The sequence below is a fragment of the Nymphaea colorata genome, chromosome 8 (genome assembly GCF_008831285.2).
Source record: "Nymphaea colorata isolate Beijing-Zhang1983 chromosome 8, ASM883128v2, whole genome shotgun sequence".
In the NCBI taxonomy this organism is placed as follows: domain Eukaryota; kingdom Viridiplantae; phylum Streptophyta; class Magnoliopsida; order Nymphaeales; family Nymphaeaceae; genus Nymphaea; species Nymphaea colorata.
In genome coordinates, this window is record NC_045145.1 from 22,827,541 (window position 1) to 22,848,385 (window position 20,845).

Genomic DNA, 20,845 nt, shown 5'->3' on the forward strand with positions numbered 1-20,845 from the left:
CATATCTAGGTGAATCAACATCAATATATGCAGTTTGAGAAACCATCATGGATGCAAAATTTTCGGAAAAGTATAGCCAACAAAAACAGACGTATCAAATTCCTACCAAGCTTATTTCACTTAGCAAAGTAATAAACATTGTTGTTTTAGCAGATTAACTATCATAAAAATGAAGCATTGGGGAAGCAAAACCACTTTTATTGACATCACTATGCATCAAAAGCATCTTATCGAAATCTTGATGAACAAGAAATTATGAATATTATGGACATTATTTTAAAGACAAACAATAAAAAACTGGAAAGTGGGAAAAGAAATATCACCATGTCCCTCCACCCCACCAAAAACAAAAAAAAAATGATCGCACTCATTTGCAGCTAATAGCAATTATTTGGAACATCGGCAAGTTAACCAACATATGTGGCAGGCTGGCAGCATTTCAAGAAGTACCACACATTAGTATTCAAAAAGTATTTGGATACGGAATTGTACTTACTGAACCTGATAAGGAACTGAAATCCAAATTCAGAAGAAACTATGAGCTAAGATAACTCAATTTGCACAAGAACTTCTAGTTTGGAAAGAAATAATATGAATGAATCAGTGAATCAAATGTGAGACGAACGAAACCAATAAGAGACAAATGAAACTGTAGAAACAGTAGAAACACGAGAAATAAAGATTGAACAAAGATGTAACGTGGAAAACCCTCAATGAGAGGGAAAAAACCACGGGTGAGGAGGGAGGTCTGGTGCCTACTAGCCGCCAGACTCTCTCTCTCTTAGAACTTCATTCACTTACTTAAAATTAGGGTTACAATCTTTAAGTAAGGCCCAACAAGGGCTACAAGATGGATCGGGTGTGGATCCAGACCCGGTCCCAAGACCCATCTAACATGCTTCAACACTCCCCCTCAAGTTGGGCATACATATCAAACATGCCCAACTTGGATACATTTCTCTCAAACGAAGTCGAAGATAGAGCTTTTGTCAGAACATCAGCGGTTTGGTCTTTAGACTTCATGTAAGGTAAGATTAACTCTTTAGCATCAATCCTTTCATGAATGAAGTGACGATCAATCTGAACATGCTTTGTTCTGTCGTGTAATACCGAGTTTTTGATTAAGCTGATTGTAGACTTGTTATCACAGTACATCTTCATAGGTTCTTCAATCTCTATTCCGATATCAGTCAGCAATATTTTCAACCATAGCAATAGCTCTATACTCTGCCTCTGCACTAGATCGAAAACACACATCCTGTCTCTTGCTCCTCCAAACGACAAGGTTTCCTCCCAAGTAGATACAGTACCCTGTGGCAGATCGTCTAGTATCAGCACAACCTGCCCATTCTGCATCGGAATACCCCTTGATCTCTACAGTTTCTTGTTTTACATACAAGAGTCCCTTGCCAGGATTTCTCTTCAAATAGCACAATATTCTGTCCACAGCCTTCAGGTGTGCATCAGTAGGTGCATGCATGAATTGACTCAGTACATTCACTGCAAAAGTGATTTATGGTCTCGTGAGGGTAAAATAAATCAACTTTCCAACCAGACGTTGATATCTTCCCTTAGCTTCTAAACAGAGCAGCTCTCCATCTCTAAGACTCAACTTGTGTCTAGTGTCAAGTGGAGTGGAAGCAGGTCTACATCCCAGTTTACCAGTCTTTTCCAACAGATCTAATGTGTATTTCCTTTGGTTTAGCATAAGGCCAGTACTAGATCTAGCAATCTCAATACCAAGAAAATACCTTAGTTTGCCAAGATCCTTGAGATCAAATTCAGCAGCTAGTAACACTTTTAACTTGATGATCTCATCCTCATCATCTCTTGTGAGAATCATGTGATCCACATAGACAAGTAAAAGAGTGACCCTGCCCTCTTTTTTCTTCACAAATAGACTGTGGTCTCCATTCCCTTGATTGTAACCATAATGTTGCATCACTCGTTTGAGTCGTTCAAACCATGCTCTAGGCGATTGCTTAAAGCCATATAAAGCCTTTTTCAGTTTACAACATTTTTCTGGTTCTTCATATCCTGGGGGCATACGCATATACACCTCCTCTTCGAGATCGCCATTGAGAAATGCATTCTTAACATCCAGTTGGTACATCCTCCACTCCTTTATCACAACTAGGGAAATAACAACTCTAGTTGTCTTCATTTTCGCAACTGGAGCAAAGGTCTCTAAGTAATCAATCCCATATTTTTGACTAAACCTCTTGGCCACAAGACGAGCTTTGTATCCTTCAACACTTCCATCTGGTTTGTATTTGATGGTGTAGACCCACTTAGATCCAACCAAGTGAGCTGCCTCAGGGATCTTTACAACTTCCCATGTCATGTTTCTTCTTAGGGCTTCCATTTCTTCTTGCATCGCATCAACCCACTTGGGATCACTCTGAGTCTCAACAACATTCCTAGGAATCATAGCCAAAGAAAGAGAAGATACAAAACATTTGTAGTCTTTGCTCAGTCTAGAATATGAAACAAAGTTACTAATAGGATGTTGAGTACATGACTTGACACTCTTCCGCAGGGCGATGGGAAGCTCTTCACTTGCAGCAACAATCTGAATGTCTTCCTCAACTTGTTTCTCCCGAGCACGACTTGGATCATCTGGGGAAGGACTAACTGGATTGGGAGTAGAATTCTCACCACCTGTCACCTCATTTGTCCAGACTCTTCACCTAGAGTAAACTTGCCCAAAAAGGTGCCTACGTTACTTCTAAGTCCCAGTAGAACCCCTTTCATCAACTGCTTGACTCTCCTCCTGCCTATAGTCCAGGAAATCTGTGAACTGAATATCTTGACTTGGAGAATACTCTTCCCTTGACATAGACTTCTCCCCCTGAAGAAAATTCTCACAAAAATAGGAAGCATGTTCAAGGAAAGTGACATCTTTAGTAACATAGGCGTGACCAGTGGAAGGGTCCCAACACTTGTATCCTTTTTGAGTGGGAGAATAACCTAGAAATATGCCCTTAATATACCTTGGATCAAGATTTTTAATATGAGGACCATGATTGTGAATAAAATAGACACAACCAAAAACTCTGGGTGGAAGAGAGAAAGGTTCACGACTCCCCGGTAACATAGAATGAGGTGTCTGCCCATTCAACACACGACTAGGCAAACGGTTGATAAGATACACACTGGTCAACACAGCATCCCCCAATACTTTTTTGGAACATGACGTTGAAAAAGAAGAGCCTGAGTCATATTCAATAACTGACGATTCTTTCGTTCAGCAACTCCATTTTAAGAAGGAGTATAACTACATGAAGTCTCATAAACAATTCCCTTTTTTGAAAAAAGCTATCAACAGATTGACACGTATATTCACGAGCATTGTCAGACCGAAAGGTCTTAACAGATGCTCCATATTGAGTTTCCACATAAGTAATGAAAGTTTCTATGACAGTAGGAACTTCACTATGGTCTTTCAACAAGTAAACAATGGTGTTTCGAGAACAATCATTTATAAAGGTGATAAAATACTGAAAACCATGACAAGAAGGAATTCCCGAAGGCCCCCACACATCAGAATAAATCATGGCAAACACCTCATTAGAACGATGGATAGACACAGGGTATGAAACCCTAACATGTTTGGCCATGTGACAGACATCACAAGACACCATGGTCATATCTAACCTAGAACATAGATTAGGAAATAACTGTCTCAGAATTTCAAAAGGAAGGTGTCCAAGGCGCTCATGCCAACGCAGAATCAATTGAAGGGAGTCATTTTTAATCTTCGTTATTTTGCTGGCGGCTGTCATGAGAGCAGTAGTGGCACACATAGGTAAACAATATAGCCCTTTAGAAAACAGACTAATCCCAATCCTCTTCCCTGTCACCAAGTCCTGCAGAACACAGCGATCAACAGAAAAAATAAGTTCACAATTCAACTCTTTTGTGATCTTGCTAACCGACAGAAGGTTCAAGGGAAGATGAGGAACCATCGACAAGAGACACACGTTCTTTTCCTGACAGCAGCTTATACCCATGAAAGACCTTAGGATCGCCAGTCATGTGGTGGGTAGCACTACTATCAATAATCCACTCTCTCATACGAGAATTCGTCATCACGAAAGCTCACGAAGGTAGCAATAAGGGCAGTTGTGCAAGAGCTACAGGAAGCAAGGCAGTGGTGGCGTCCACTAGCACAGCCCAAAAGAACAGTCCAGCAATGACACACCCGACGGTAGACGAAGGCAACCGAGCTGGGCAGAACAGGTGACGACAACCAGAATCTCACGGACACCAGAACTCCACGGCAAGGCCAAGGGAAGCGTCGGGCGATGCCAATAGAGAACTCCGCGCCCATCGGGAACCTCAAGCACAACTAGCAACGACCGTCCAATGGCTAGCGATGGTAGGCAACGGAGAAGTAGGTGTCGGGCCTTCACCGAAACTCGCGGTGGTAAAGAGGGGCAAACCACAAGAAAATGGAGACTACAGAGTTGGTGGCGGCGGCAACAGCGGCGGCTGCAGCAGCGGAGGCAGCAGACTAAGGGCAGCCACGGGATCCGGTCGACGAAGGCCGTCGAGCGATGGAAAGGTTAGGGCCGGTAAAAAGTTCACAAACTAGTCACAGGCTCTGATACCATGTAGAAACAATAGAAACACGAGAAATAAAGATTGAACACAGATGTAACGTGGAAAACCCTCAGCGAGAGGGAAAAAAACCACGAGTGAGGAGGTCTGGTACCCACTAGCCGCAAGACTCTCTCTCTCTTCGAACTTCATTCACTTACTTAAAATTAGGGTTACAATCTTTAAGTAAGGCCCAACAAGGGCTACAAGATGGATCCAGATCCGCTCCCAAGACCCATCTAACATGCTTCAACAGAAACCAACATGGCCCTTTGGAAAATGTCTATGTGTGTGCAAAGCAAAAGATAGGAAAATCCCCAGTCTATGCCCCTAAAGAACACCTAGAATATAGAACCATTTGTCATATACACCTTTTTGCTCGTACTCAAACTGTTATAATTGAAAAAGGCCGTTACTCTATGTCACATGGGTACTCCTCTTAAGGAGGAGTACCCGTATGGTAGGTGTACGGTACGGGTACGGCCCTGGTGCGGTCAACGTAGTACCGGGTACGGTCAATGTACCTGGGACCATTTTTGTCCATTTTCGGACTCGGTCAACTTTGACCAAGTCCAAAGTTGTCCAGTTTTTGAGTTGAACATTAAAAATCCCCCTCTCTTTTCTTGTTTCTTTTTTCACTCTAAACCTTTCTTGTACATAGTTACTCACAACTTTTCATTTAAAATCTTCCATACAATGTTTCGAAAATTCATTCCTTCTCTATCACTTGACTCTTCAATAATAGTGTGAGTCATAACCATAGCGATGTCAATATATCTTAAAAGCGTGACCAGTTGCTCCTTCTAATATTGATGATGCGACGGAGAATCAAGAAAGCTGATATATTTGTATGTTAATCACTTCCATACTGTGTTTTGTGAATATGTTGTTCATTTTGAAATTTTTTGACATATATATGTCCGCGTGTGTGTACGGCCGTAAACCCGCACCCAAATTTTTTGAAAATGGTCCGTACCCGTACCCGCACCGGTACCCATACCCACACCTGTACCCATACCTATGTGACATAGCCGTTACTGTATAACATTTTTTTCATGTCAATTTCATTTGAATGACCAGTCACAGGAAATGGCATAATGAGAGAAAGCATACCTTCCATCAACTGAACCAGGCCTGTGGAATCCATCTCTATATGCCGGAGAATCAAAATGGTTATCAGCTCTTGCCTTGGTTCTCCGTGAAACAGGATGTGAACTGTTGAAGGCAGCTACAGAAAGTACAGTACTAGGTATCTCCTCATCCATTTCTTGCATATGGTTACTAGATGAACTGCACATATGAATTTTCAAGTTGGCACAGAAAATAAAATGTCATACATAGCCAACCAAGATTATTTGTGGATGCATCCTTTACATGACCATAGACAAGGACAAGGTTTATGTTATCAAGAATCACGTCAGAGACCAACAAATGAAAATTGCAAAAACAATGGACCCAACTAATTTGCTTCAGTTTTATCACTCAAAAATTTAATATCATAAAGTGTTTCTAAAGAAGCAATATACAGGTATTTGAAAATAAGTTTCTAAGCTTCAAAGAAATGGATTTCAGATGGAGTTTGCAAAGGGAATAGTAAAAACAAAAAAGAAAAAGACAAACAAAATTATACCCTAAAAATTCAGTGAAAAACTTACTTGTATTTGCCCTTATTGTAAATATGATTATGTAGTTCTTCCAAAACCTTGAAAAACAGGACACCTCGTAACTTTGTCAGCTCCGAACGCACATCTTGTAATGCACCAACCTATCATATTCTGGAAATGTTGAGCAAATAGTCTTAAAGCATTAACAAAAAGAAATTTGAACAAAAGGTGCTGCACTGGTGAGCCCTATGGAATGGCAATAGTAATTTGACAGTTTCTCCTGAATAGCCACATATATCTACAATGTTTTGAAAACATCATGCTTTTATTGTAAAAATAAATAAAACATTTTTACATGAAAATATCACGATAGTTTCCCTATTTCTGAATTCTCAAGTTTTTCTCAAGAAAAAAAAAAAGCTTACTGGAAAAGCCTTCCCAAGAAATCCCCGAGAACCATTTTTGTTAGTCGTTACTATAGTTATAAAAATAGCTTCAGAATAAGTTACACAAAAATGTTCATTGAATACAAGATACAATACTCTGTATATGTGTGTGTATGCATTCTTTAAGCAACTTAAAACCTGTAATTAGGAATTGCATAATCAAGCTTAGATATTCTTAACAGACCTTATTTGTGAAACATATTTAATATGCTTTCAGTTTTTGCCTATCAGTTGACACCTGTTATGCAAATATATGATAAGAATGGCTCTATTGTGACCATAGTAGCAGCTCTCAACAATATCTACTGTAAAGAACATACTGCAATTGCTTATTCTATCAAAAAAGTATCATTATTTTTCAAAAATGATGATAACATAGTTAAGTGCAGCCTTGGAACTAAAAAATCAAATAACAACACCTCAAAGCATATTTCACGTTTCAATATGATTTAGCGAAGACAAGAAAACCACCTTGATCCAAAAAAAGCAGACAGGCCATCTTTCCAGATTGTATATCATATCCTCACCAGCAATGTCCAACCACCAAAGTTTACATGGTTCGCAGCAGCCCTTTGCCTAGGTTGCTCAATTTTTTCCCTTGCTGTTTAATCTAGTTGACTGACCCACACATGCTTTTTTCTTCAGCTCATTTTTTCCACTATGCATTGAGACCATAGGTCCACAATATTTCTGATAATTAGGCATTGGTAGTGATCAAATCACCTCTACCAGGTTAAAAGATAATTCTCCATTCAGATAGCATCTACCATCACATTTATAGATGTTGAAGGGTCAAGAACAAGGGATAGATGCTCATAGGCAAATTAAGGGTTTAGGTCATGACTTATTTTGAATATTAGAATAACTATGTTTCTCTTTACCACTTCTTAATATAATTTTGTTTGTCAGAAAGGAATAATCACAATTTTATCAGATATATGTTACTAAATACCAGATACAGATTCTCAAATGCCATAACATTATTAACAATCACAGTACCTTTTGTACAATATAGAAAAGTGACAATCTCCTTTTCTACGAAAAAAAAGAGGCACAACCATTAAGAAGTGTCAATATTAGTTTTAGAACTGGGGTCTAAAAGTGTTGGACATGGAAATTTCATGCTTATAGAAGCACCCGTGCAACACAAAAAACCTGCATCCAACAGCCAGAATCCTTTACACGTAGCAAGATCTCATACATTTATGCATCTGTGCTACCTTGCTAAAATTACTGATAGAAGCTGTATATGACATCCCAAGCAAGATACGTGTTAGGTGAAGGTACCATTTGATAGAAGACAACTAAGGCAAGAGTAGTATATTACCCCCTGGAGGCCTTCTCTCTCAAGAATCAAAGTTGACTGCACATGCAATTGAACAGCTGCGTACAACTGCTTCTCAGTAATAAACTTCTCTATTTGAGAAGGCACCTAACACAAAGAACCAACCAGCAATTCCTTAATTCAGCAGAAAAGACAGAAGCATCATTTTTAATGCAGAGCATAACTAGAACAGATTCAGACTCAATGCATATTGGATCACATGGTGACTGACCAGTTGAATTAGAGTTTGGACATTTTTTTATTATTATTTTCTTCTATTTGAACCGTAGTATTATATCCATAATGTAAAGATCCATATTCATGTAAGTGGATATGGATAGATTCAGATTCATGTAATTAGGTATAGATCCATTAATCCACCTTTTTCTCTATTTAAACCCCAGAAGAGAGTTGTGAAATCCTGAGACAAAACTTCCCTTCAATTAATTTCCTTTCTTTCCTGTTTATTTCAAGTCTAGTTTACTATTATTTTAGCTCAGCCTTTACTTTCTTTGCATTTCCTTCGTATTTTTCCTTCTTTTAGCATCAATAACTATTCCAGAGCACTTTTTGTAACGTCCGTCATATTGTTGGGCAAGTAGGGTAGGACCGGGACCCAGACCCGGACCCGAGCTCCACCCGCGTGTGAGCCCAACGCCCTCTCCTCCCTCGTCTTTCCCTCTTCTCCCACGTCTTCCTCACAGACCCCTCCCCCTTTGTTGCCACTCGTGCAGCGCAAGGAAGAAGAAGACGGCGGAGGTGCTGGGCGGCGAAGAGAAGACGGAGGTGGTGCCGGCGGCAGTGGTGACGACGGCGACTGAGGCGGCGGCACTTGGGTAAACTCTTTTTCTCTCTCTCGTGCTTTGTTTTCTGTTCTCCGCCACTCTCATGCTCCCTTGCCCTCTCTGCCGCACGTCCTCTCTTCCTCTCTCTCGCCACTCTCTTTCCCCTTTTCCGCTAGCTCCCTCCCGCACGGTCCCTCTCCTCACTCACCCTCACCCTCCCACCGGCTCTCTCTCTTCTCTCACGTCCTCTCCCCCTCACTGCCCTTCTTCCCCATTTCTGCCCGAACCATCCTTCCCTCGCTCTCTCTTCTGTCCGCCCCTTTCTATCAGCGCCTCCCCTTGCCTACTTTCCCCTTTTTCCCCAACTGAGCACTCTTTCTCATGGATTTCATCACTGTTTGTTAGGATTCCAGTTTGGGGAACGCGTTCTTCCCCTCGTATCAGCGTTTAGGTGGTGTTGGTGGTGGCGGCTTGACACAATTACTGCCATTTGGGGACCGATTGTACGCTTGAGGTGGCTGTCGGAGGCGTCACAACAGTTTGGACACTTAGATTGGGGTGAGCAAGGCCTATTTGAGCTTAGATTATTGAGTATTATCTATGAGAGCATGTATAATTATTGTTTGAGCATGTTAGAGTTTAGAATTGATGTTTTGGGACGCTTGTTAACGATTTTGTTTTTTGGAAAGTTTAGGATTATGATGGAGAAGTGTTGATGCATGCCTATAATGATCATTTAAGCATGATGAGTTGATTTTCGAAGCAATAGGGAAGCATGGTAGAGATTGTGTTGTTGTGGGGAAGATTTAAAACTATATTTGGGAGCACTGGCACATGTTTTTTTTGTGAATGAGTGCACCTTGGAGTTAAATAGGGAAAGCATACGTAAGTTGGGTGTGACTATGGGGTTGACGCCTAGACTACAGAAAGCAAATGAGAAATGTGTTGTGGGGGACTGGGCGAAACATTGAGTTTTGACATCTGTTGGCACGGCAAGAAGTTGGGAAGTGACCTATTGGAGAGTTTGTAGGTCGACACTACCCGTCGACACCCTCTTGAGGCGATGACACGTGCCACAATGATGTTGTTTTGTATTTGTTTGAATTGTTTGGGCATCTAGTAGGAATCTTATCTTTTGTTTATGTCTGCAGGAGCACCGGGCACGTCCCGTCGACCTTGAGCTACCAGATTCGAGGCTTGAGGCATTTTGAAGAGTTTGTGAGCGCGCCACAGGTATGGCAGCATTCCAGACAAATCCCTGCCTGGGGCAAATGTATGAATGTGTGTTCCTAGGGTCGTGGGATCCTAGGATTGTGATGCACTTGATTGACTGTTTAGTGAATGAATGTGTGTATGCATGTAAATGTTTTGATGTATGATATGAATTGTCTTGGAAAGACTATGAGAAGTTTGTTTTGAAAATGTTACGCATTTGCATGTGCATGTTAGAATTGATAACTGTTTAGGACAGATGAGGCGGGGTATCCAGTCGAGTGTCTCATCGACCCCAATTGTGCATTAGAAAGCATCCTAGAATGATAATTGCTAGGACAGCTACGAGCCAATCACAGATCGAGACTACTCTTTGTGGTTTGGCTAAGTTTTTGAAGATGTGATTGATATGATGAATGACGTGAATGTTTTGTTCTGTTGTATACACATTGTTGCGGGCAATGATGCAAATAATGGAATTGGAGGGTAGTTGTACCCGTACTGTATGACGGCTAGCTATGACTGTTATTGTTATGTGTAGAACTCGTGTGGAGGCAATTGGAGTGTAGGTGCACTCGTGAAGTGCACCAACCTCATGAGCTAGCCAGTCAGTTGTGAATGTGTTAATCTAATGATAAGAATGAATGAATAAGAGATGAGAGGCCAGTGGGATGTGGCTATGTGTTTGGGAGACGTCCCGCTTTTGCCACTGGTCTCGCCTGCTCGGAGCGCAGGCGGTGCAAGGCCCCAGGGTTCTGTTGTGTGTTGTGCTTGGAGCGTTGGGCTCCCGCCTTCCCAACCTGGGTGTCATAGGGAAGGCTGAGTATCTCTCATTGGACTTCACACATCCATGGACGAGTGCTCTACCGCTGCAGCGGATGAAATGGATCCATATTGTTCTGGGCCACCATAGGGGTTGTCTTTCGGCTGTAGGCCGCCCGTGGTGTGCACGTGCCTGTGTTGCACCCACAAGAACTGTTAATACACTGAAGTTAATGAAAATGTATTGTATATGATTGATTGTACGTGATTGAGATGAATGTGATCGTTGTGCTTATAAATGCAAGTGAAATGTTTACACATGCCTTGCATGTGATTTGAAAGTTAGTTACTGTGGCCATTGAGTAGCTTTTACGTGTCGTGCCCTGATAATAGATGATCTTGATGTTTGTTCTTTTATTTGAGCCTACCTAAGAGGGTTTGGTATTGTCTTGGCTTGTTGCCATACTGCAAAGGCTAAGCCTTCAGTTGTTTTCTTTTTCAGGTTTGGTGGACCAGGGGCAGCAGGTTGAGCAGATGGCTTCACTCACATCCTACTGGGGAGGTTTTGGGATGTGTCTTTTGTAGTGCCGGTGCGTTTTATTTTGGTTTTATTGATGTCTTGTTTTTGTTAGGCATCAATTATACAGTTTGGGGCATTTTTGTCATACATAGATGTGATTTTGTATGAATTGAAATGATTACATAAATGAAAGTTCGCCCTATTGTTTTGAATGGCATGACTCCTTCACTTTTGAATTGTTGAGTAGTCGCACCTCGATGCTTTATGTTTAGAAAAAAATGTTTGAGTGTCAAAAGGTCGGGGTGTGACACTTTTGCTGCATTGGTATCAGAGCATTATCGCTGCATCAATTCCTCTGGGGCTCATGTACGCCAATGTATCAAGGGGCATTAATGCTTTCATCATAGCTCCAGATTATGTTTATCACCCCAAGTTATCATGCTAGAATAGCCAGGTCAACTGACTGACCTCCTGCTTGATTTTCTAGAAGGGAAGATAAGGCTGGTATTGGGAAGGGAAAACAGGATTGCCTGTGACATGGACATGGACGGTTCCCAGCAGTGTCAATAGGAGAAAAATAAGCACCAGCTGCCAGCTGGATCTCAAACCAAACAACTAAGTAAAACTATTTGAAATAACCAGAAAAAAGAAAACATAAAACTAAAGGGAACACATGAAACATGCAAAGATCTAGCAGTTAACTATCATTAACCAGCATATCCGATGCTTGAAAAGATTTACACAAAAATAATCTGATGCCAATGTGCATAGATGTATACCATGTGCAGGAATAGGTGTACAGTGTAAAATAGAAAAGCATAAAAAATATATGCAACCTACCTTGGAAACATTCTCAATTTGATCTAGGAGAGAAATTATATGTCGCAGTGTAACAGATCTGTACCATAGCTGATGTAATTGCTTATTTCGAGATCCTAGAAACTTCTTCGCTTCAGCCAAATCAACTTTCAGACTGCCTATGCTTTCAGTAGATTCACTAAACAGCCGCAAAATCTGAAATTGAATTAAAGTATCAGTACATAACTCATATTAAAAAGATCATCATCATCTTTCAGCATGCCCATGCTTTTAATAGATTCACTGAAGAGCTGCAAAATCATAAACATAATCATAGTATCAATGGAACAGAAAAAGGTGCTCTTCGGACGAGTAGCAGAAAAATTATAATAAAAAAGTCTATGGTATCAGTGAAAGGCCTAAACTGCTTTACCTTTAAATGTCAGTTACCTTCATCTAGGAAAAAGAAATAATTGGGCAAGCACATGCATACAGCAGAACTTGTCCCATGAAGCAGGGAAAGAGGTAATAAGATCAGCTAGTTTTGACTTATATTTCTCCTTAAAAAGTGTTACTTTAAGTTACTTTCTTCAGTATTGGATGTTTATGGCAGGAAACTACAGGTGCCAAAACCCTTGATACAGCTAAAATATTATGGTGTGATGCTACCATTCTTAGCATAAGCACATCTTGCATGGGAAGAAGGAAGCCCCTTACATAAGTAAACAGTCAAAGCCAATGGAATAAAGGTCAACCAACAAAATGTAATAGAGGAAGATCTAGTTAATACTGAATGTTTATTTTTAATCCCTAGGTTGTGCATGGAATACCACCATGGATTGGACTTCAATAACCAGAATCTTGGTCTCATCAAACCATTTCTGAAACAGTTGACAATCTGATGCTTCACAACAATTGCTGATAAAATGCCACACTGACAAGAAGTTCCTTCTTTTGGAATACCATGGAGAAAGAATGCAATGAGATGCATGTGGTCCTAAGTGATACGTGGCTGCAACCAGATCTTACATGTGGTCTATGCATTGAAATATTGATGACAGATGGACAAATTCAACAACCTTTTACTACCGTAAAGAGTTTTCCAAATGCTACGCAACACATTGTTTTGAAAAGCATGAAAAAATGATTCCAGTAATTCAAAAACAAAAACATATTTCATCTGCTGCACGTGACTAAACCTGTTTGAGCATGGTGAAAATCAAAAGTGACAAAGAAAAATAAATATATATACCTGAAATTTTGAAAGTGTAGACATACTGAACATCAACATGTCAGGTCCAAAAAAAAATCAAAGAGGACAAGGGTCATTGCAAAATATAGGCAGATGTTGCCTTCCAAAACAAGCAAGAAGTACATATACTGACATACCTGAGAATAATTTTGTATTGCCTTGTTGAAACCACTGTGATAAGCATGGACTACCTCATCAACAACCTCTTCAACAATATCACTCTGTTCCTTCAGAAACTGTATTTCACCTTCACGATCTTTTGATGTCAAAATACGGACAACATGAGGTAAGGAATCAAATCGAGCAGCAGTCCACCCTTCATCGATCCTAGTAAGGTCTTCCTGCAAATACTGTACATTGGTATGAACAGAGGAACAAAATTAGAACCATCCTTCCAGAAATGAGATTCATATGTAAACCAGCATGTATTTCTATATGCACATATCAATAGTCATGACTCATAAGCTTAACCCCTTCCAAATTAAGTGGAAGAGAGATCGTGAGGTTAGCTTATAAACACAAATATACTTTTAACAGATAAGAATAACCTAGTAAGCATATGAAGGCATTGTAGAATAACAATAGATCAGAAACATCAAGAAAGTTTGCAATATTGCCGATGTAACTAGAGGTACAGATGAATTCCATTGTTTTTATGAGTTTTCCAGGGAAAGCTTTTAGCAACATGACAATTTCTAATCATAGACTATATTGATGACCATCTTATGCTCCCACACTTGCGGCACCAAACAAATTTTCGATATTGGCTTCTTACTGGGTCAACCATAAACTTTGAGTGGTGAAACTCATGCGGACCTAATGGGTCAGTTTAGCAAACAGAGAAGTATGAAACTATTTTATTTACATTGTTTAAAGATCGAGGCAAATTCATGGAATGCCTTAAAAAATGTTCTATCATATTTACATAATAGTTATAAAGTGTTTCATTTGACAACCTAGCTCGCCATCTAGATAGTTACATGATGCATCATAGATCAGTATATGCTGATCACCATCTACAACTATATATGCTAATAATACTCGAGCCTCGGCCTGGCACAATTAAATTTAAAAATATATTTTTAAAAAATAATATAAAGATATAATCAATTATAATAAAATATAATATATATAATATATATATTAATAAAAAATTTTAAAAATAAATTATCATGCTCAAATCGGGCATATTGGACCCACCTGAGCCGGCCTGATAACTAGTCGGGCCGGGTACCCAGGCAGCGGCTCAGCCCACTGCCAATCAATTTTGAATTTTTGAAATTGTAGAATGGTAGTTTAGCCTACAAAAGAATTTGAAAAATTATATTTCACCCTGTCAAAATTTAGGAAACCGAGAAATCAGTCATGTTGAAGTTACTTATTAGTTGATGTCTCAATGATCAGCTATAAATTTTCATTTATTTCATGTTCTTGAAGAAATGTGCATGTCAATATTAGTAACCGGCAATATGTTTGCTCGCTATTAATGTATACGTATATGCCAATATTGCCTGTATACCCATGCTTTTCATTTTTATGAATTACAAAAGAGGCCAATATGAGCAACAGTATGTGTGGCAGTTTTACATCTTCATGCAAGCATGCCCTTTAAAAAATGTCACGTTGTTACCTATAAATAATATACACTACTATGAGGTCGTATGCTGAATGAGTCCCACATTTCAGAAGGACTCGGGGAAGAGTGAACTGGGAATGAAAGAACCGCACCAAATTCTTGGCACTTGAAAAATCGTATTCATTATTTGAAGGGACACGATGCACATTAATCTACTACTCGCATGCCATGTAGTATGCCGCCAGCACCTCCAAAATCTATGAGCATGAAGATTGGAGACCATATCTAGGATGTGAAAAACAGATACTGGCAGAGGTTATTCAAGACCATAAAAAGGCTTGCCAGTCCAAGTCAGTTGATTAAAGATATATAGAAGTAAATAGGGAAACATATATACACATTTATTTAATTATTTATGAAAAGAATGTACACTATTAAGGATTAGTCGGCTAATCAATGAGACAATGACTAGGCTGACTGGTTGTCTAGTCTAACCAACTAGTTGCTCGTTGGGCAACACAAGTCAGTTGACAGCCAAGTCAACCGATTAAACTGACTAATCGGCACTTTAATTTTTAACTACTAAGCGCCACATACTGGGTGACGTGTTAAATAGATAACCTGTAGATGACAACATCAACCGTAAGAATAGGTTTACCTTCACTATGATGAGTGAAAGCAAAAAAGAAGAGGCATTTATGGCATGCTAACATAATCATCATGATTGTCTGTTATACTGACAAAGAACGGATTTTCTTCTGAATAATATAAATTCTCCTTCAGCAAAAGCTCAGAAAATAGAACAAAATAATCAAGCGTTCCTGGACACAGGGACTAGAGAAATTAACAAGTTCATGGCATAGTACGTCCTGCTCACCTCAACTATGGATATCCAAAGAGACCAAAATGGCCAGATTAACTCAGTAAAATTGTGAATTAAAGCACTTTCCCATCATACAATCAAATGAAATGTAGAAACACACACCAAGATGGAGAGAAAGAGAAGGAACACACAATATACGTGGAAAACCTCAAAGAGAGGTGAAAAACCACGGAGAAGCTCTAACCTAGGTGCACAACCGCAACCCTAGGAGAGAGAAAATCTTATATCACTTAATCAACAATTACACTATAAGTGAGATTAAATAAGAGGGAAAAACGCCTAGGGTACCGAGCCACTCTCGGTACCCGTGCCCATGGGACCGGGTCTGGATCCAGACCCGGTTCCCTACACATGATATGTTAACATGAAACAATAGAGATTAGACTTTAGAGGTAACGTTGACAGAAGCTATAAAACATGGGCCTGTTTCATTGAACTGAAGGAAACAAACTTACTTAGGATGACACAAAGTTACGTGGAACAGAATTCCTTAATCAGAATAAAGATGAGACATTAACAATCCATTGCAGCATGGTTAATTTTTATTCTCATATTCAGTTGGACTAACTACTGGTCTACAACCTTTGCCACAAGTCAAACTACCAGATTTGAGATATTTACCAACAATATATCATCTAAATCTTCCAATGACTGTTAACCATCAATTTAAATGGATGAAAAAGTAAACTAGCATTATTAGATTGGATTGAGACACTAGTTCTTGAAGCTGAGAATCCGAGACACAGGAGACAGTCCTTGAGGCTGAGAAATGCAGGAGTCATTGTTCTTGGTGACATGGGAAAATCCCAGCAATTCAAATCTAAGCTAAAATGCATCAAAGTAATAATTTATTTTGCACGCCTTAATCAATATAGTTGACTCATAATTTGTTGCTCATTTATTGTTTTCTCATATTTTTTATTTTTGTTTAGATTCTTAGTGGAATAGATTTGGGAACGACTACTTGAAAAGTTATGCAATCATTTCATTGGCTAAACATGCAAAACAAGTTGACATTAAAAGAACTAGAGTGATTTTCAGCAAATTAACAATAAGAGAAAAAATAGAAAAATAAAAGGTTGAATGACCTTGTCTATGTTCGTTATAATATGCAATAGAGACAGAGGTAACACACAGTACTTTGAGAACTTTGAGGTTCTTCTACATAATGTGTTTAAGTTAAACATTATCATCAGCTTCTACCTCTTAATTATTTTTCGTTGTTTACGCAAGTGGAGAAAACATCAGTAGAGAAGCATAAGGAGCAACTTGAATTCATCAGCTTGAAGCATTTTGATGAGTTAGATTCATGAACTAAAGAAGAATCCGAGATTTTCCAGAGGAAGACATTAAATTGACTAGCATCAGAGGAGATTAAGTGATAAGGAGACTTGTATATATTGGAGATATATTTTGCAAAGGAAGATGAACATGTTAGTGATCATAATGGGAAGTTTAAATGTTTGGCTATCCTGATGATGATGATAAATTAGAACATGATTTTGATGACTGATGATGATGAAGATGAATCTGTGTTTTTCATTTGTGGTAGTTGTCATGCTGAAAAACTTAATGATGATAACTTTGTTGTCATTTTGTATTGAACAAATTGATGTTTATAAGTTCTATTTGAAATTCATACTGCATATCTATTAGTTGATGTTTATTATTTTCTTATTTCATGCAATTGATGATTATCCACAAAGAACAATTTTTCTGCTTTGGTATTTTTTTTAATAGTTTAAAATTTTTCAAATGCAGAACAGTTTAGGATTTCTACCTTATGTTACATTCCATAACTTAATTAGGGCCAGAATGATACTAGCTACAGTAAGCATTCTATGACATTGGATCAAAGCTCAGTAGTATGAGTTGATGGCGATTGCATGGCGCAAGTCTCACCTGAATCTCTAAGCACCCATCCATCCCTGCATATAGAGGAAACCTCCAATGCCACTCCTAACCAACTGAAACACGACCACCTACTCCTAGCTAACCACACCCACCAAACTACAATTTGTCCTTCAATATTTCCAAATGACTCAATAGATGTTCTGCACTATGGGACCAATGTTCCAAGTTCATAATAATTCTTAAGCTACTGAAAGCTACGACATGCACAGGCCTTTGTACCACTTAGGCCCTCTTCCACGTTTCATGGTTTCATGATGAAAAGCAAGTGACATCAATATCATGAGTTCATAAAATAGATGAAGTAGCTCAAAAAAAACAGTAAGTTAACACCCTTCCTAGTTATCTATTTTACTTATAGAATAAAAGGATTTTACTTATAGAATAAAAGGACAACAGAGATGCGCAACATTTCTTCCTTAGCCATATCTGCTAAAATGAGATCTTCTGTAGAAAATTTTTCTTCCTTATTGGTGGCCATATCTGCTAAAAAGAGATTCTTTGCAGAAATTTTGCAAAAGAAGGAACTTAATTCATTAAATTCACAAGATTGGAAAAGGGAAATTATTCCCACAACGTCTAAAGCTAATCACATCAAAAATCTTGATCATGCACAGACAGTCCAGCGAAATTCATGTGCACAGATATGTCCACAATCAGAGAACCTAGGCCCCAGTTTAGTCCCGATTTCCTAATTGTGTGTAAAGTGCCACCCTGCAGTTGCTCGTGGGAAGTAGCACACATCTGCAGCTGAATTACAAATTAGATCAACCGACATAATCCGCCTAGTTACATAGTGTCATAACTCATAGTTTCAGAATCTAGAAAAATGCTACCGTGTCTCAAGAACATGCATGCAAGTCTGAATGATGATATCACATTATGTTGCTTGGCATGATTAGGTATTGAATTAAATGTAAATAAACGGAATTATGTTTTAGACGCTATGTATTCCACACGTGAATACAGGAAACGTAATGTGAAGCTCCGCCACAGAACGAGAAGTAGAACTGGATATTACTGGTAACTAAAAGTAAGTGATACTGATGATCGGGCAAAAAATCTGAAAAGGAAAATGTAATAATTCTTACAGATCTATCGGCGGAAATGGGCAGCCCATCGAAAAGGCTCCTCCTCGAGGCATCTCTGAGCACCATGCTCTCTGCACCGAAACAGATCCCACCCAAAGATGAGACGGTAACACTTCCAAGCAACAGAAAATTCGACGAGATCAAACACAAATAATGCCCCCAAGCGACAGAAAAAGGAAGACTGAATGCAACCAAATGCTTGCCACTTGAAACCGAACGATCTTCCGATTATTACCAAAACAATCACGAAATGCAATAACAAGCGACCACCTAGTTCTTTGACTCAAAGAAGCAGTTTGATCAACCCTAATGAGTACCAGAAACAGAAGAGGAGACGCCTCTCTCCAATTGACCAATTCACCCATACACTCTCTCTCCCCCGAACACAACCAGAATTTGCAGAAAGGAGGCACTTTTCGATCATGGGGAGAGAGAGAAGTAGAGAGAGAGAGAGAGACCTGACTTGCGGTTGCCGGCACTAACTTCCGGCCGCCGGTGATGTCGCAGGAGTACGACGAGATCTAGAGAGAGAGAGAGAGAGAAAAAAAGAGGGTCGGGGGACGATGACGAACTATCAGCGCTTACCTCGTTCCTTCTGCTTGCCTTCTCAACAATTTACAATATCAGTCGCTAGAAGTTTCTTTCATTTACCATCCTACGCCTAGACTTTCTGTAATTGTTAAACCTGCATGGAAGAATTTTTGTTCCCTATAATTTTTCCTTTTTGGTGGTTTTGTATGTGTGCGTTATCATTTCCACTGCCATCAAAATCTTAAGACTGAATTTAATCGGCCCACTAACGACTTCAGAAAATCAGCCGATCAGTTATGAATAAAAAATGATATCTATTTTTTAAAAATAAATAAACATATAAAATAATCATTAAAATTATAAAAAATAGTATACAATGGGTGGCGCAATTAATTTTCTTGATTTGCGTTCCATTCACTTGATCTTGATTTTAATGATTTGAATCGGCTGGTTCATGCCAATTTGGACATTATTGATCTAGTTGTTTTCAATTGTAACCAGTTTTACAATTTTTAAATGGGAGAAATATTAGAAAAGCACTCCAGACTTGCAATATAGAAAAGAAAACTTTTATTTTTATTTTTTTGCCTTACTTTAATTTGCAGTTAAAAAAGGTTACATTTTTGTGATTTTTTTTTAACGAAGCTTACATTTGTATAAAGACTATCAAATAGGAGTTTGAAGTGGATCTTTGTAACTTGAAAAAAAAAAATATTAGCAGGAGTTTCCTTTTCAATATTACTCTAAAACTAGACATGCATTTTTATTATCTTAACTAATGTTTTCTACTTTTTAGGTTACGAAGATTTACTTGAGATCTTTATTGAATAGTTTTTATGAAAAGCTTGAACTTATTAAAGAATCACCGCAAATGGCATTTCCTTAATAAATTACAGACAAAAAGACAGGGCCAAAACGATTATTTTAGTGAAAAATTCAACTGACATTTCAATATTGTCATAGAAGCAACTAAGTTTTTCATGGTTAATTAAAATGACATAAAGTTATTTCGACAAATTAATTGTTGGTAAAATCTGATCACCTTACAACTAAATACTCGCACGATAAAAATTTACCGAGCATTGTAAATATATGGAAGTTTCTCTAAGTAACTTCCTAGATCTAACAGAAAAAAGAGTTGACGTAATTATTTTACACACTAATAGAAAAACTTATTTATTCAGATATAGTTAATTAGGAATTAATGTATTGAGTATTTTTCAAATAGACGACCACATCCTAATAAACTTGTTCTCATTGAAGGAACTTTCTTTTTTTACTTTTTATTACACTAACTCCACCTTAAAGGTCCGTTTGATAGCTACTAACGAAAGTCCATGAACAAAAATTTTAATCCATGGATTAGTTACCAAGAGATAAATATACATGGACAAGATTGATCGGTCATAACCTGAGTTTCATTTAGGAAAAGTTTGATCCTTTTGATAATGATACATGTTGGATGTGTTTTAGACAATATCAAAAATTTTGGTGGCGTACTGTTATTACTAACTGACAAGGACGATGACCCAACTCGCCTGGAAATAA

At 38.6% G+C, this 20,845-nt stretch overlaps 1 protein-coding gene across 2 annotated transcripts in view; it reads right to left on the reverse strand.

Annotated features, from left to right (window-relative positions):
* The window catches only part of LOC116258837 (exocyst complex component SEC8), a 41,456-nt gene extending 22,111 nt beyond the window's left edge, over positions 1-19,345 (reverse strand). Inside the window, exons 1-7 of one of the 2 annotated variants that reach the window (XM_031636250.1) lie at positions 19,225-19,345; positions 18,767-18,837; positions 13,443-13,655; positions 12,096-12,269; positions 7,980-8,084; positions 6,258-6,367; positions 5,716-5,892 (exon numbers count right to left, since the gene is read on the reverse strand). In XM_031636250.1, the coding sequence (XP_031492110.1) occupies positions 5,716-5,892; positions 6,258-6,367; positions 7,980-8,084; positions 12,096-12,269; positions 13,443-13,655; positions 18,767-18,832 (845 nt within the window). In that variant the 5' untranslated portion in view covers positions 18,833-18,837; positions 19,225-19,345. The other variant, XM_031636249.1, reaches the window with a different exon arrangement.
* Positions 19,346-20,845: the final 1,500 nt, after the last annotated feature.